This window comes from Chlorocebus sabaeus, chromosome 4, assembly GCF_047675955.1.
Source record: "Chlorocebus sabaeus isolate Y175 chromosome 4, mChlSab1.0.hap1, whole genome shotgun sequence".
NCBI classification, from domain to species: domain Eukaryota; kingdom Metazoa; phylum Chordata; class Mammalia; order Primates; family Cercopithecidae; genus Chlorocebus; species Chlorocebus sabaeus.
The window spans coordinates 78,339,786-78,357,730 of record NC_132907.1 but is presented as its reverse complement, the minus strand read 5'-3'; the positions used below and the strand labels follow the sequence as shown (position 1 = coordinate 78,357,730).

Genomic DNA, 17,945 nt, shown 5'->3' with positions numbered 1-17,945 from the left:
ACAGCATTCTTCTACCTCTGTCATCTTAATATTTGTCTCTGATGTTCTCCTCTCTGAGTGTGTGTGCTGGTACCCCTGCATCAGGGTCCCTGTTTCTACTCTCAAAAGAATTAGCAGCTACTGCCAATGTCCATTTAGCTACCAGTCTTCTGAAAGAAACATAGGAGAAAAGAATTGTGTACAAAGAGTACACTTGGTCTTTCTACATTCTCTTCTGTAAACGAAATACTTGGGAGGTAGAATAGTCCTTGTTTTGAATTTGAAGTCATGCTTTGTTTTCCTGGTATAGAGACATACTCTGGTACTCTTTATAATAATATCTCGTGACAGTAAATAGCTCCTGATATCAAAGGGTAAAACACATTACATGACAAGCTGTGCATAGTTTATCCATAATAAAATTTATTTTCAAATGTAAATACATATATATGTATATTTTTAAATTTGGAAATACATTTAATGTGTTTGTGGAAAATATCAAGAAAAGATATTTTGTGACAGCTTCTAGGTATACATCTCTGTAGTTTTTATTTGTCATTCTTTATAATCTGTTTAATTATCAGGTGCTATTTATTTAATTGAGACAAATTGTATCATCTTTTCAAAAGTTCTCTGAGGTTGTTGGCCTGCTGTAGGAATAGCAGGAAGGAATCAGAGACTCTTGGTGTGTCTTCTGGTAAAAGAGGCATCCAGCTTTCCTAAGTGCTTGGAGTATGAAAGAGTGGCGGGTTTTAGAAATTCACTTCACCCTCTCCCCTCTGCCCCCATGCACAGGGGAAGTATCTTTCACTCCTCAGGGGCCCACCTCTAGGCAGGTAGTGTCTTCTCCTTCAAGATGAATAAAACCTAGGCAGGCAGGGGAGGGAGTTCAGCACCCTCACAGCTGCTAAAATGTGAGAGTTGAGAGCCTAGGATTGTCTTTCCCTCCTGGCCCGAAATAAGTTGTTCACCTGCCTCCGAGAAACACTGGCTTCAATGATAATTCTCTGAGTACCCATAATAATGAAGGTGGGTACCATGGTAACTTGGATGGCAGTTTTGAAGTCCAAAATTGTTTTATATTTGAGATGTTCCTTAAAGATTTGCTATTCATTCTAGATGATTACCAAAGGGAAGTACGATTTCTTATGAATGATTTAAAATGCAGCATGTATACCACCTGGAATAGAAAAATACATGCCAAGCTAGAATTATTTTTTAACATATACTTCCATTCAATTCAAGATGTTTGTTGTGCACCTACTATATATCATAAACAATGACAGGTGCTGCCAGGACAGAAACAAGGAAAGGATGTAATCCTTGTCTCAAAGGAGTTTTTAGTGTCATAGAAGGTATGTACATCATCTGTTGCCACAGTAATACTGTGTAAAAAATCACTGCCAAACTCAGTGGTTTAAAAACATTGTTTATGCATCTGTGGTTCATCTGGGTATTGGCTGAACCAAGCTGGCCTTGGTTGAGCTTGTCTATAAGGTACAGATTGGAGGAAGTTCTGCCTGCTTCACGGGTCTCTCATTATTATTATTATTATTTTACAGTTTCACTGTGCAGTGGTGTGATTTCAGCTCACTGCAACTTCCAACCTCTGCCTCCTGGGTTCAAGGAAAAATTCACGTGCCTCACCCTCCTGAGTAGCTGGGATCATAGAGGTGTGCCACCACACCTGACTAATTTTTGTATTTTTAGTAGAGACAGGTTTTTGCCATTCTGGCCAGGCTGGTCTCAAACTCTTGGCCTCAAGTGATCCACCCGCCTCAGCCTCCCAAAGTACTGGGATTATAGGCATGAGCCACTATGCCTGCAAGGGGCTAGTGAGGCATGTTCTCCTCATTGTGATGGTAGAAGATTGAGAGGTCAAGCCCAACTGCACAAATATGGCTTTCCTCTAACATTTTCTGCCAAAGCAAGTCACATGGACAAGCCCTATGTCACTAGAATAAGGAAATATACTCTTTCTGAGGTGAACTGCAAAGGATATGGGGACACAGGGAGGGATGCAAAATTAGGAAACTATATAGCAGGTGCACAAATGAATTGAATAGACATGCTAATATGTCAAAAATAATACAATCAACCACATTAGGAAAAGATAAATTCACAAATGTCTGTATAACAAATGGCGGGGGCTTCACAAGGGAAGGGATCCTATCTCAAAGACAGGAAGAAAACTTCTTAAAGGAGATGACACTTGCAGCCACTCAAGAAAGGTGTTTGTATTTCAAGAGGCTAACATGGGAGGTTGGGGCAGCACGTGATTCAAAGATGCTCCATGAGCACAGTGTGGACACACATAAGCCATTCTCAGTGTTAGGTTATAAAGAAGTAACTGAACAGAAAAATTGCAGCAATAGAAAAAGGAAATCTGTAACAAAACTACAAGTAGGGGGAGACTTCAGGTCTCAGAAATTTTTGTCCTGTGTGTTATTGCTGGAAGTTCTTTGAGTAGATAGTATGAGTGTTAATTTCCAGGGTATGAAATATGCAAAAGCATATAAGCATAGAGCTTTTGTTTAAATCTTGAGAACTATAATTAGAGTTGGAAATGACTTAGAAATTGTTTAGCTCAGCTCAGTTAGTTTATAGATGAGGAAATATGTATTTTGAAGATAAATTCTCTATGTGTGGATATGTATGTATATCTATATAGATACATACCTATACAGATAGTTCCTGATTTTACTATGGCTTAAGTATAATTTCAACTTTATGATGGTACAAAAGTGATACACATTCAGTAAAAACTGTACTTCGAGTACCCATACAACCATCCTGTTTTTTACCTTCAGTACAGTATTCAATAAGTCACATGAGATATTCAACACTTCATTATAAAATAGGCTTTGGGTTAAATGACTTTGTTACTGTAAGCTACTGTAAGCCTTCTGAGCACATTTAAGGTAGGCTAGGATAAGCAATGACGTTTGGCAGATTAGATGTTTTAAATGCATTTTCAACCTGGGATATTTTAAATTTATGATGGGCTTATGACCCAAAAACCCCATGGTAAGTTGAGGAGCATCTTCATGTGTGTGGGTATATGTATGTGTGTAAAATATTGAAATATATAAATATATTAACAGAGAAAATACATTTCCTCCTAAATAAAACCATAGATGTATTATTACCATATATATCCAATGTGTATATATGTATTATACCCAATGTATATTGTATATAATATGCAATGTGTATTAAGTACATATTTCTATAATATATATCAATGTACATTATGTAGATATAAAATTTATATTATATTATATTGACTCTAATAATACATATATACATTGGATATATATGGTAATAATACCATGTATGTGGTTATATATAATATACATGGTATTATTACCACATATATCCAATGTATATATGTACTATTATATCCAATGTATATTGTATATAATATCTAATGTGTATTATTAGGTATATTATTTATATTATATATTATATAATATCAATGTATATTATATAGATATAAATTTTATATTGAATCTAATAATATGTACATTGGATATATATGGTAATAATACCATGTATATGGTTATATATATAATATACATTGGATATTATATATATCCAAAATCTATAATATACAATTGTATTTAGAGAGAAAGACTAAATTCTTCATCTGTGTATATTGAGGAAAAGAGAGGGGAAATGAGTCTACTTCTTGAAGTGATATTCTAAAGAATTCTTAATTCCTCACAAATTTTAAAACTTCTGTGTCCTTATCAGCGATGTTTCTAGTTCCAAGGAATAGAATATGGCTCATACTATTCAAATGCATAGGGGAGGTTGTTAATAAGAAGAAAAAATAAATATGTTTCCAGTTACCCAAGGACTGGAAATGCCCTGTGTAATGCCTGATCTAGCAGAGGCTTTTCATTGGCTCCCCTAGTCTGGGGCACTGTTATCAACAGAAAGGGGAACCGATACTGGGAGAAGTGCGCCAGGGCAGCAGGTGTCCTCTGTGCCGACTCACTAGTCTTCCTGTCTTCTGAAATTCACTCCCCTCATTTGTAAATGCAACATAATCACCCATTTAACCAAAATAGAATTAGGGAGGTAAACCAGTTTGTGTATCTAATATATGAGGTTTCTCCAGAATAGAAACAATGAAACTTTGAAGTTGTTTCCTTTCCATAATCCCAGTTTGTGTAGACTGGAAGTTGTCAAACTATGATCTGATGGGATTTGTTCCCTGGTCTGGACAGGGACTGGTCCAGCTGGTCTGCTTTTATAAATTAGGTTTTATTAAAACAGCCACTCTCCTTTGTTTACACATTGTTCGTGGCAGCTTTTGCACAACAATGGCAGGGCTTGTCGTTGCAAGGGGGACAGAGCCCATGGCCTACAAAGCCTCAGTATTTAATATCTGACCCTGTTCATTGCAGTCTGCCCACTCCTGGTGTAGACCACAGGGAATTGGCGCTTTCTGGAATGGGCGACTCGTGCATGTGCTTGGTCCTCTGGGATGGCATTGACAGGAGTCGGCCCGGGGAGGACATCTGTGGAATGAGAATGTTGCCCCCATGAATGTTTTCTCTAAGAAAGAAACCAGTGCTGGCCGGGCACGGTGGCTCACGCCTGTAATATCAGCATTTTAGTAGGCCAAGGTGGGCGGATGACCTGAGGTCAGGAGTTTGAGACCAACCTGGCCAACATGGTGAAACCCCGTCTCTACTAAAAATAGAAAAAAAAAAAAACCGGGCGTGGTGGCGCATGCCTGTAATTCCAGCTACTCGGGAGGCTGAGTCAGGAGAATCGCTTGAACCCAGGAGGCGGAGGTTGCCGTGAGCCGAGATCACGCCATTGCACTAAAGCCTGGGCGACAGATCTTTAAAAAGAAAAAAAGAAACCAGTGCTTTTGCTGCCTCCCTGGGGCTCTGCTGAGGCCGTCATCCTTAACCCTTTGTTCTCTGTCCTTTGCCAGACTCCGACCTGAGCATGCGCACACTGAGCACGCCCAGCCCAGCCCTGATATGTCCACCGAATCTGCCAGGATTTCAGAATGGAAGGGGCTCGTCCACCTCCTCGTCCTCCATCACTGGGGAGACAGTGGCCATGGTCCACTCCCCGCCCCCGACCCGCCTCACACACCCGCTCATCCGGCTCGCCTCCAGACCCCAGAAGGAGCAGGCCAGCATAGACCGGCTCCCGGACCACTCCATGGTGCAGATCTTCTCCTTCCTGCCCACCAACCAGCTGTGCCGCTGCGCGCGCGTGTGCCGCCGCTGGTACAACCTAGCCTGGGACCCGCGGCTCTGGAGGACTATCCGCCTGACAGGCGAGACCATCAACGTGGACCGCGCCCTCAAGGTGCTGACCCGCAGACTCTGCCAGGACACCCCCAACGTGTGTCTCATGCTGGAAACCGTTACTGTCAGTGGCTGCAGGCGGCTCACAGACCGAGGGCTGTACACCATCGCCCAGTGCTGCCCCGAACTGAGGCGACTGGAAGTCTCAGGCTGTTACAATATCTCCAACGAGGCCGTCTTTGACGTGGTGTCCCTCTGCCCCAATCTGGAGCACCTGGATGTGTCAGGTAAATGGACACTGACCTACCAGCTATGGGTCCTCCTGGTGCACCATCCTACAATGCCACCACCGGAAGGTCCTCTTCTTGCAAGCCATCAGAGATGAGGGAGGGGGGTGGTAGGGAAGCTGGCTTTTGCAGAGAAACTGTCTCTATGGAATCATGACTCTGCAGGCCACCAGTTCCCCTTTCATCAAATAATGTCCACTTCTTAGGGGAGTTCTTAGGGGAATTCTAGCACATTTTGCCTGGGAGTTGAGGTTAGTATGACTTTTAAATGTCTTTACTCTTCATAACTCTCACAGTTACTTCAGAGCAACCATAAATAACGCAAACAGGGTATCTAATTGTGGAGAAATAGGAAACAAAAGGCTAACTCAAGCAGTTAGCTTAGAAACTACTCTTGTGCCCGCTTACTGTTGGTCCCTGGAGCCTGGAATCTTTGTCCAAGCTGTAAATATGACCTCATGTGTTTTCATACCATGGGCCGGACGGTGCACACTGTGGGTGGTAAAACACTCAGCTGTGGGCCGTGCTCACAATCACTTGCCATTTTGTAGTGTCTCCTTAGATTTCACCAGCATTCTCCTTACCTCTGGGTTAATCCTGCATCCTTTCTCAAGCAAATTCTCAATTACATAGTGCAAGGGCAAGGTCCATTGAATTAAATCTTTAGTCCTTTTAAAAATTGAAGGAAGTTGGGCGCAGAGGCCCACACCTGTAATCCCAGCACTTTGGGAGGCCGAGGCGTGAGGATTACTTGAAACTAGGAGTTAGAGACCAGCCTGAGCAACAAAGCGAGACCCTTCTCTCCACAAAAACTGGAAATATTAGCCGGGCACAGTGGTATGAGACTGTGGTCCCAGCTATTCTGCTTAGAGACTGAGGCAGGAGGATTGCTTGAGCCCAGGAGTTCGAGGCTGCAGTGAACTATCATTATACCACTGCACTCCAGCCTGGAGGACAGAGTGAGACCCTGTCTCTGGAAAAAAAAAAAAAATCGAAGGAAATCCCAGCATGGCTGCTTTGCTTGGAAACCTCTCTCAGGCAGGAAGAATTAAAGCCCAGACTCACACTTAGGCGCCAGACGTGATCTGGCTGGACTAACAGCCCTTCCTTATCTCATTTGCTGCCTAGTCAAAAAATGGACATTCGAGAGGCTGAAATATGTAAGATGCATCAGGGACTTAAAAAAAAAAAAAAAACAACAGCACGACCAGCAACCTCAGGGAGTTTGGGGGAGGGGTCAAGAAGTAAAAACCACTATGATGGGTGAATAAACAGAATCTGGGATTTACAAGCATCTGAGGCCAGTGATGCCCTCCAACAAAATCCGAGCTAAAGCCGGCTCTCAGCTTGCTCTCTCTTTCAAAAGCCAACATCTGAAAATATTTCACATGACAGCCCATTACTTTTTGCAGATTGTTTTCCGTGCTAGAGAGCAACTCGCTGCTCCTCTACTTCAGCTGGCTTCAAGACAAAACCATAGCAGCCATATGTTCAGTTAGTCATGAGTAGCCAGTGGCATCAAGAAGCAGGAAACCACAAGGTTTTCTTACATTTTTCCTCCAAGGAATTCTGGAAAGAGAAAATGTTGTGATGTGGTGGAAACAAGTTTCAAAACTTTGTGATTTAGGAAAATTCACAGCTTTTTCTAGATGTGTTTCCTCTTCATTTAAAAAAAAAAAAATGACAAAGGACTGGGTTCTTGAGCATCTAAGAATTGGAGCATTTTATAAACATTTCATTTTATTTTATTTTCTTAGATTAGAAAATGATACATTTTTGGAATCCCTATCTTTGTTAAAGGTGCTTCCCATGCACTCTTAATACAGGCTGCAAGTGATTGTACCCTCTTTTGGAGGGTCCTTTTGAAGTTCAGAAATGCAGAAACCACTTTTGCTATTTGGGATGGAAATTCTTGCATTTCTAGCCTGTGTGAGCCTGCCTGGCCCCTTGACTAACCATTATTAAGCCTTGATATCTGTCCTGTATGTTAACCTGCTTACTTTGAAAGTTCAAGTATATTTGTGTAGCCTCCCCTCATGTCTCCCAATGACAATAGTTATCTGTTTACATAGAGATAAAAATGAGGGGAATCTGCAGCTCACCAAGTTAAGAACACAGAATCCCACATATGGGAGAAAGTTTCAGATAGATGGTCTTGAAAGACTCAACAGGCCATGAGGATGGATTTGTCATCAGCACCTACTAAGGGTGCCCTCCTGTTCTAGGGGCATCTGGAAATTGTTATGTTGATGCAGAGAGGCCAGAGAGCTACCACAGTTGATTTCATTATGCCTGGTTCTCTTTAGTTTTACAGCTGGGCTCTGATAGTGGCCACGTTCTCAGTGGCAGTAAACTTGACTTCGGAAGACTCATCACTGGTCTAGAGCTTAATTCTCCCAAAAGAATGAGACTGCCTATCCCATCCCTAGCATGCAGAAAATGTTTATCTGGGAAGCTATCTTTAAAGTCACTGAAAATGACTACGACTGTATTGTTTTGTCGTTATCACATATTACCTTTTATTAATAGTAGCATTAAACATCAACGCACTATATTGATGAATATATTGCAATAACGAGAGGAATTGATAACAAAGAACATATTTGTGAAAGCTGTATGAAATCTGGAATTAACTGAAGAAACCCCATAGGTTTGTTCAACCAATTTTCAAAATATAAAATGTCATAAGTGTTAAAAATAATATTGCTTCAGAAAGAACCTCTCTAACTGGAGACCTGGAATCATCCTTGTTTCTCCTCCTAATCCTACCCAACCAATAGAATCCTGTTCAGGTGACTCTATTTGCCCAGTGCCTTCAGTCCATCTCTCTCTGCCTGCCTGGATGCAGGCTTCCCCAACCATTCCTTCTTACACCCATCTCCATTGCCTCCAGAGGAATTGTTTCAAACTACAAGTCTAACCATTCACTGTCCTGCATGAAACCTCCAATAATTGCTCCCTATGACCTACAGGAAAAATTCAAGTTCCTCCACAGAGCATGTAACAGCCTTCATAAGATGCTCTTCTTAGATGCAAATTTCATCTCTTTCCTGCATACACTCAGTGATCCCTTCTGTGGAACCATCTTATCTGCATGTCCCCAAACACATCCTGTCTCTACATACAGTGATGTGTGCATGCCTGTCTGGCTTGTGTGCCTCTTCCTCCTCTGCCTACTGCCCCTCCTTGAGAACTCTCTGAACAGACTTTTCATTGCTTAACCTCCAGTCAGGCATCCCCTGAATGTAGCCTTCCCTACCTCGCCCCCAGTGAGCTAAGGGTTTTTTTTCTGGGTGTCTGCCTTTTGGGTACAGAAAGCTAGAGCATTGATGGACTTGCAATTCTCAACTCATGATGAGCTTTGAGCTTTATAAGGGCGGAATATGTCATATTTCATTTTTTGCACTTTTATGACATTGTAATTAAGTGAACAGAGTCGTCTCAAAGTTTTAAATGGTCATTTTGGCCTCTAAAAGGTTTAAAGTTCCCTTTGGTTAATACTGTAAGCAAGCATTTAGGAAACTGTAGTGCAACAGTTAAAAATTCCTCATCAATAAAAATGAGGTGGTTGGGAGGATTAAGTGAGTTAAGACTTGTTAAGTTCTCAAACACATGCTCTGATGAGAACCATGTAGTAAGCACTCAATAAATCACAGCTGTCATTGTCATTGTCGTATTGTCCTTGTTATTAACATGCCTGGAAGTCAGTAGTTGTTCTTCATTGATTTAACCATCTTACACCCCAGAAAAGGTAGAGATATCACCCTAATAATGAGAGGAAGTGGTAACAAAGAGCATATTTGTGAAAGCTGAATGGAATCTGGGATTAATGGAAGAAACCACACAGATTTGTTCAACCTATGTTATCTATTCCCTATTGAATAATATTTATATACCTTACCCTAGATGTCAAAGCAGGCCCCTGATCTCATCCCAAGAGACAATTCTTGCCTTGGTTTTGATTAAATCCTTTCAGACACCCTAAGTTTCACCTCATGGATACCCTAACCCCCCCATGGACTTGCCCCTTTCTTTCTTTTCTCTGGAATTTGTCTATTATCTTACTACCTGGACCCCATATCTATTAATGTATATACAAATTGTTTTTCACTCCACATCTATGCATCCAAATTATTTCTCGCTTTCAAGGACCCCTTTGGAAATCATGCCGTGGTGGCTTCCAAGTTTCCAAAGACCCCTGGGTGCCCAGTGCCTGAATGTTCACTTCATTTTCTACTGTATATCTCTTGTGTAATTTATCAACTCTATGATACATCATAGTCATTTCTTACCTCCCTTTCTAAATTGAAGTCTTGGAATGAGGAGTCAAGAAACTTATCTGAAGTCTGGTTGTACAAGTCATATAATCTCACTGAGCCTGCAATGCTTCATCTTTAAAAAATGATGTTTATTTTAGATGATTTCTAAGGTTCTCTCCATGTCTATAATGTTTGAATGTGTGAACTAATCATAAATAATACCTGCTGAGCCATGAACCAATTTACTTTCTTTTCAACCCAAACCTAGCAAATCTGTAAGAGTTTGGGCAAAATTTAAAATCTAAAATTATTGATCTAAAATAATACAAGCCTATAAAATAGTCTCTTTACCAAAACTGAACTGAACAAGTATTTCATTAAATTTGGAATTCAGTTTCAAAAGCAAAGTATACATTTTCCTGGACCGAATATATTATCTTCCCTGGAGTGTAGCAGATTTTGCTAATCTTGTTTTTAAAGAAAGGAAACTAGAACCAAAAGTTTAGGAGCGAAGGTTATCATATGATCTTGAAAAACAAAGTGGCTTTACGGGTGTCACAGATGGCCAATCACTACTATAGACAAACAAATTCAGTGCAAGCAGGATTACAGTCAGCCCCAAGAAAGAAACTCCAAACAAAGGGAAATTGCAAAGCTAAAAGGGACCTTTTGCAAAACCACAAAGCCCACTGGAACAGTGTGACCTGCCTCTGACAAGCTGTTTTTCTTCTCCATTTTTGGAGTGTGTGCTTCACTCCTTCCTGAAATTCTTTGACTTGGTAGCACGTGGCTTTTGAACCTCATTATTCCCGGGACCTGAGTGCCTAAGAGTTTCCTGAGCAGCCTACCAGAAGGTCGGAGGAAGGTCCTCGTTAGCACTATTATGAGACTGCTGGGAAGCCTTGGATATTGCGTGAAACAGCCAAGGTGCAGAAGTGTCGGAAATGAGGCACCTAGCTGTAGAACTGCCCAAGAGATTTGAGAAGAGCAGAGAGAAAATGAAAAATATATATACAGCCTCGGTAGTCGAATGAAATACATTAAAATATACATTTATTTATAAAATATTAGGTTGGTACAAAAGTAATCGCAGTTTTTGTCTTTTATTTATTTATTTATTTTGAGATCAAGTCTTGCTCTCTCACCAAGGCTGGAGTGCAGTGGTGCGATCTTGGTTTCTGCAACCTCCGCCTCTCAAGTTCAAGCGATTCTCATGCCTCAGCCCCCTGAGTAGCTGGGATTATAGGCACGCACCACCATGCCCATCTAATTTTTGTGTTTTCAGTAGAGACAGGGTTTTGCCATGTGGCCCAGGCTGGTCTTGAACTCCTGGGCTCAAGCAATCCACCCGCCTGGGCCTCCCACAGTGCTGGGATTACAGGCATTAGCCAACACACCCAGTCGGTTTTTGCCATTTTAATTGCAAAAATCGCAGTTACTTTTACACTAACCTAATATTTATAGACTGTGGCTATTAGTTATATTAATATACTATAAATATACTGTACCTGTTTTTATAAAGTAATGTATAGAGAACTTAAATATACCATGAAATGAGTGTTTCATTTATTATATATAATATATAAATTATAACATATAGTATGTACATATATAACTTATGCACACATATTTTTTAGGAGATTAGAAATGATGTTTAGAGAGGCATCTAAAGATACCTTCCTGAGCATTAATATTGTTCTAACAATCAGGTAAGAAAATGTTTATAAAAGCCCTTTGTGAACTTCGTGTTTCAATACAAATAAGAGACATTATCATTAACTATAAAACAGACAACTGTTTTTCAATGTAGGTATACTTCAGCCAAGGTCAAAGTCCTGAAGACACTTAAATGTTGGAAGCTGGATGATCTCATCTGATCCTCTTATGGAAGACTCTTTTCCCTCTATAAACCACTCATTCATTCAGCAGATACTTAGCACCAGCTATGAACCAGGAATGAAAGAGACAGCAGTGAACAGCCCCAAGTCCCTTTTCTCAAAACTTACATTCCAAAGTGAGAAGACAGCAAATAAATAAGTGAATAAATAAATATATAATGCCACCCAGGGTTAAAGACTCCTGAAAATAAAGGGGAGGGAAGCAGGGGATGATAGTTTATACAAGCGTGGTTGGGGACAAATTTTTCAATACACTGAGATTGGCTCTGAGACCTAGGCAAGTGGGGAGGGCTAAGGGAAGCCATTTCTAGTGTTCAGAGGCTGGAGAGCATTTGCGGTGTTCGGGAAATGGCAAGCAGGCCAGTGGGGCTGGAAGAATGAGGTAAAAGATGCCGTCAGAGAGCCCCGGGATGCAGATCCTTGGGAGCCCTGTTAGACTCTGGATTTTACACTTGGAGTGAACGGGCGCCATCCCGAGGCTTTGCACAGGGGCAAGCTTCGAGTTCCATTTTCCAAGACGCCTCTGGCAGATAGGGGTGTGGGGAATTGACTGTAGGAGCTAAGGGCAGGGAAGGGAGTCTGGTTCAAGGGCTACAGCAACAATCCAGATAACACAGTTGTTCTTCCTCAGCTAAAGAGGGTTGAATTGACTCGGAAGGTCTGTTCAATTGACAGAAGGTCACCTTGCTAGACTAATATATTCACTTCCCATAGCGTTTTCAGAGCACATGCATATCTGTTCTCTCGTTGCATCCTCATTATATCTGAAATGTCGGCTCACCACCTATTCATTCCCATTGCATAAAGGACAGTTCTGAGAAGCAGCAACGTTAAGCCTCCTGCCTGAACCAGGTGTGACTCCCAACCCAGTGCTCTTTCTGCTAAACCAAGGTACATGCCCGAGCTTTGTCTTTGATACTTCACTTTGGACCAGGGAGCTTCCAAACCACGGCAGTGCAAGAACTCACTTTTACTGAGTTTCTGGAACTTTCCAGGGCCAAGGCAAGATATTTACACACATCCTGTCATTTCTCCATCCCAGCTGTCTCCCAGGGAATGTGACCCTCCCTATTTTAAGACAAAGGAAATACTCAGAAGGATTGATTTGCTAAATGTCAGGCAAGTAGGGACAGATGACAGATCAGGAATTGGAAAATTGGAACCGTGGTTTTTCTGATCCAATCCCCTTAAGCCCAGATAATAGAAATAATGTAGTTAAATAATCAGATAAATATGGGGAATCCATTCTCGCTTTTCTTCTCTTAGGGACCAAGACAGGAAGGGGTAACGTCAGCCTCGGACCCAGACTTGGGCGAGGGTCAGGAATCCCCCAGGGAATCCCCGGGCGTGGCTCCCCTGCTCGCAGGTTGCTCTGAGCCTATGTTCTGTCTCTTTGTGCAGGGTGCTCCAAAGTGACCTGCATCAGCTTGACCCGGGAGGCCTCCATTAAACTGTCCCCCTTACATGGCAAACAGATTTCCATCCGCTACCTGGACATGACGGACTGCTTCGTGCTGGAGGACGAAGGCCTGCACACCATCGCGGCACACTGCACGCAGCTCACCCACCTCTACCTGCGCCGCTGCGTCCGCCTGACCGACGAGGGACTGCGCTACCTGGTGATCTACTGCACCTCTATCAAGGAGCTGAGCGTCAGCGACTGCCGCTTCGTCAGCGACTTCGGCCTGCGGGAGATCGCCAAACTGGAGTCCCGCCTGCGGTACCTGAGCATCGCGCACTGCGGCCGCGTCACAGACGTGGGCATCCGCTACGTGGCCAAGTACTGCAGCAAGCTGCGCTACCTCAACGCGAGGGGCTGCGAGGGCATCACGGACCACGGCGTGGAGTACCTCGCCAAGAACTGCACCAAACTCAAGTCCCTGGATATCGGCAAATGCCCTTTGGTATCCGACACGGGCCTGGAGTGCCTGGCCCTGAACTGCTTCAACCTCAAGCGGCTCAGCCTCAAGTCCTGCGAGAGCATCACCGGCCAGGGCTTGCAGATCGTGGCCGCCAACTGCTTTGACCTCCAGACGCTGAATGTCCAGGACTGCGAGGTCTCCGTGGAGGCCCTGCGCTTTGTCAAACGCCACTGCAAGCGCTGTGTCATAGAGCACACCAACCCGGCTTTCTTCTGAAGGGACAGAGTTCATCCGGCGTTGTATTCACACAAACCTGAACAAAGCAAATGTTTTTTAAAAGCAGCTTATGTAAGCACCGACACCGACTCATAACAGCTCTTTCTTCCAGGAAGGTTATTAGGAATCTGGCCTTTATTTTTCCTCATTTCTCGTGGGCAACAGAGGCCAAAGAAACGAAGCAAGGCAAACAGCGAACAGGCATTTTGGTCAGGTCATTTGTAGGAAGTTTCTCTTCTCACGAAAGATTTACTTCAGCAGGCTGATCGCAGTTCCTTGAGCAAGGCGCTTACTCTGCCGCTCAGGCCCCCGAGGCCGCCTTGTCCCTCACACACAGGCCACACCCCCACAGTTCCACACCCCCTTCTAAGGCCACACCCTCCCTTCCTAGAGCAGCAGCCAGGACCCATCATCAGAATCACAGTGCTCTACAGACCTCCTTTCTAAACTGCTTCATTGACCTAAGTCACCCTCTTCAATCCCACAACCATGGGCATTCTGGTCAACTCAATATCGTAGCACTTTGCCTACGCAAAATACTTTTCAGGTCTTTTTAAAAAATTCATTACAACAAACAGCTGGGGAAAGACATGCAGTCTTCCCCCAGCTCTGCCAATGACCGTGACTTTGGCCAAAGCAATTCACTGCTCTGGGCTGCAGCTTCCAGCACCCAGTCAGAGGCCACACAGCCCAAAGATTAGCTTCATGTCCATTATAGCATTGAGGGAACAGAGACACCCATACACAGAACCACCTTGGCATAGAAGCACCCAGCCATCTTCCTCTTCCAGGAGAATTGATTCTGTGGATGGGCGTGATTTCAGGAGACTGTGCAGGGCCAGCATCAGTGCACAAAGGGTCCTGTATGTCCTTTGGCTGCAAATCACCCACTTCCCTGTGTGTTTCAATGGGAGAATTTCCTCTCCCACCTCCTCACATCCTCTTTTGCCAGGCTGGATGCTGCCGTTTGTCATTACACAAATACTTTCTGCATTCCCCCCTCCACACCATCCTAGCGAGGCACCAGCACGCCTAATCACAGCAAAGCCCAGATCCCCCCTCAGTTGCTTTTACTCAGCGTTTTCAAATAGGAGTAAAGGCCCTCGCAATTTCTAATTAACAAGCAAGGCCCAAGGGAACACATATCTTCAAAAGTTTTTCTAATCCCTTGCCTTGCACACCTGGCATGCTTCAGGCACATCTGTTCTACAGCTGGCAGAGACAGATGCCTCGGTTCTTTGTCATTCAGATTGCATTTGGCCTCTTCTCATCTATTTATTTCTTTATACATCCAGACTTCATCACATGAAGCCTATTGGGGTTAAGTTTGTAAGTGTTTAATTGTGCAACTTGCCACCCTGTGTGCCTCCTCCATGGCTGTCTGCGTGTTTTCCATCAAAGAATGCAAAGCAGACTTCCAGGTGTTTAAATTCTGTTCACTCAAGAATGCCAGATGAATGGAAGAGGGAACACACTGAGATGACTTAGACTCTGGTCCACCAACCAGACCCTTGGAATGGAATATTAAAATCATTACAAGGTATGAATTTTAAATGGATGAAATTTCAAATTATCTTATTTGGATAGAAGTCTATATTCTAGCCTCGTTTGCCTGAAGTCAGATAGCCAGAAGAAATTTCATTGCTCGTTTTCACGAAATTCACTTGTCTTTTGTTAATTAACACAGGGCCTTTCCCAAATTATTCTCTAGCCAAGCCCTGCCTTCATTACTGTTGAAACCCCTCATTTATTTCCTTCTCAAAGTGCCCATTATCCAAACACAGAACCTCTGCATCTCCAAGCCAGTTATGCTGAATTTGTCAAACTTAGACACCCTTGACAACTGCACTCCTACTGTAGGCTCCTGTGCATACTGGCGTCCTCTGTGGGGGATGGAGAGGTTAGTGTGATGAGGTGACGTCTGCCCAGGAGGTTTCTTTCATACATCATGGCCTCCCATCCAATCAACATCATCAACTTACGTGTGTAATCAAGGCTCTGTGCCATGGGGCACATGAGTCATTTAGCTAGGCCAGGATCTAGTGACAGCCACAGAGTTTAGAACCATGAAAGAAGTTGAAGGTAGCATTCTTCAGCTCTGTGACTTGTGACCCTATTTGAAGTTTCAGGATTTGGGTGTCACAAAGGATTGTCCCTAATCCTTGGCCCTGGGGTTTTCCGAGTGAGCTAGTTTAATACTCTGAGAATGAGCAGGCAGATCCAGATAATGAACCCCTGACCACATCGCCTAAACTGTCTTCCAAGCATGAGACAAAGTTGACTGTTCACACTGATTGCCCAACACATACCGTCTTGCCAGTTTCTCCTTTTATCCCAGTCTCCTCTTCATCCATTCTGTTCTCCCTTGGGGTGGGAATCTATGGTGGAGGTTACTGGGGAAACAGCTCAGCAGATTTTTAGAGACCAAACCAAAGGCCTCACTGGGAAATTTATCTGTTTTAAAACATTGCTTCCTTCCTGGCTCTGCTAAATTGAATGCTCATTGTTTTTTGTTTTTTTTGTTTTTTTTTTTAAATTCTAATGTTCAAATCACTGCGTGCTGTATGAATCTAGAAAGCCTTAAATTACTACCACCAAGAAATAAAGCAATATGTTCTTAATCAGCCTCAGCTTCATTTTTAATAACCTTGCCAGAGGAGAGTGCTGTTTGGTTGGGGGGCACTCAAAAGTATGCAGAAAACTTTCTTTGAAGGACGGAGCAAACCAGGTCATTGCCACTGTTGCCTGCTTGAAGATACATCGATGGTTTTCTCATCTCCTTTGGACCAATGATTTTGGCTTAAAATTGGCAGGTAAGTGAAAAAACATACTTTCACAGTATAGTTCGGGTCTTTAATTCCTTAACCCAAACCCTGTGAGACTCTGTCTCCAAAAAATACAAAATTTATCTATAGTAGATTTTGTAATACCTACTTTAGCCACTGGGACATCACTCTTAACCAATCATATTAATATTTCTTCAGCAATAGATCTGAATAGTCACATGACATGAGATTATTATAGATTATAAATAGCCTTGCATCAGTTGAGATCCGGTTTTGTCAGGAAATTAATTTATACCATAAATAACAAAAAAAAAAAACTTTTATTTTGTTCAGAGCTGGGATTTCAGAATTATGAAGAGCTAAGGACATGAATAGATTTGCCTTGGCACTGGTTACAAATATTGGAGGAAACTTCAAAATTATGCTGACCGTTCCTTGTTATAATTTTTTAAGTGTCTTAGAGTACTATTAGATCGGTGCAAAAGTAATTATTTTTGCCATTACTTTTAACAGCAAAATTGCAATTGCTTTTGCACCATCCTAACAGAACCTGAAAGGAGAAGATGGAAACTGATCTAAGTCTGTTAGAAAAAGTGAAATGCCAAATCACTTCTTCCCCACCCAAACCTTTCCATCTGAGAAATCAATATGGCAAAAAGCAACTACTGATAGATGAATGGGAAACTTCATTCTTAGCAAGTAAAAAGGTGTTAAGAGATACTAGTTTTAACTGTATTTGTCTTTGACCTTCTCATCCTGTGTTAGCTGCTTAAACAACTCTCACATAAACCAATAGGACCCTTAAATACCTTGCAACATTAATTTGAGGATGCCCCATGCCATTCTTGTCAAGATCCTGGAATAAGTCTAGAAGTAAGTAAAATGCATTCACCCTTGAGGTTCATTACTTCTTAAATTGACATTTGTTCAGACTTCATTAGAAAAAGTTTTCAGGAAGTTTGATATCTAGAGCATACAAAGTGAAAAGAAAGAGGATTGAGTATTTTCAAGGGAAAAGTAATATAATAAAAGTGCTTATTATGCCTAAATTATCACAAGGAAGTCACCAAAAGTAGTGCATTTGTTCAATAGCTGGCAATCATGATTAGAGAGAAGCTAATTGGAAGAAATGCTGACCAGACAGTGGAATAGGGAGAATATTGAAAGACTAGGTAAATGCAGTGAGAAGGTTCACACAGAAAATCTGTAACACAAAATTAGTTTTTCTCTTGCTTTTCTGCTTTTTGGTCTTTACACCAGAAGCCGTCCTTCTGCAGCCGGTGGGGAGGGGGTGTGGGGGTAGGAGGAGTGCCCATCAT

The 17,945-nt window shown here is 42.4% G+C and overlaps 1 protein-coding gene across 1 annotated transcript in view; it reads left to right on the top strand.

Annotated features, from left to right (window-relative positions):
* FBXL7 (F-box and leucine rich repeat protein 7) overlaps window positions 1-16,461 on the top strand; it is a 429,879-nt gene extending 413,418 nt beyond the window's left edge. Inside the window, exons 3-4 of the mRNA XM_007961245.3 lie at window positions 4,934-5,545; window positions 13,104-16,461. Of these exons, the coding sequence (XP_007959436.1) occupies window positions 4,934-5,545; window positions 13,104-13,840 (1,349 nt within the window). The 3' untranslated portion in view covers window positions 13,841-16,461. The remainder of the gene's footprint in view (window positions 1-4,933; window positions 5,546-13,103) is intronic.
* Window positions 16,462-17,945: the final 1,484 nt, after the last annotated feature.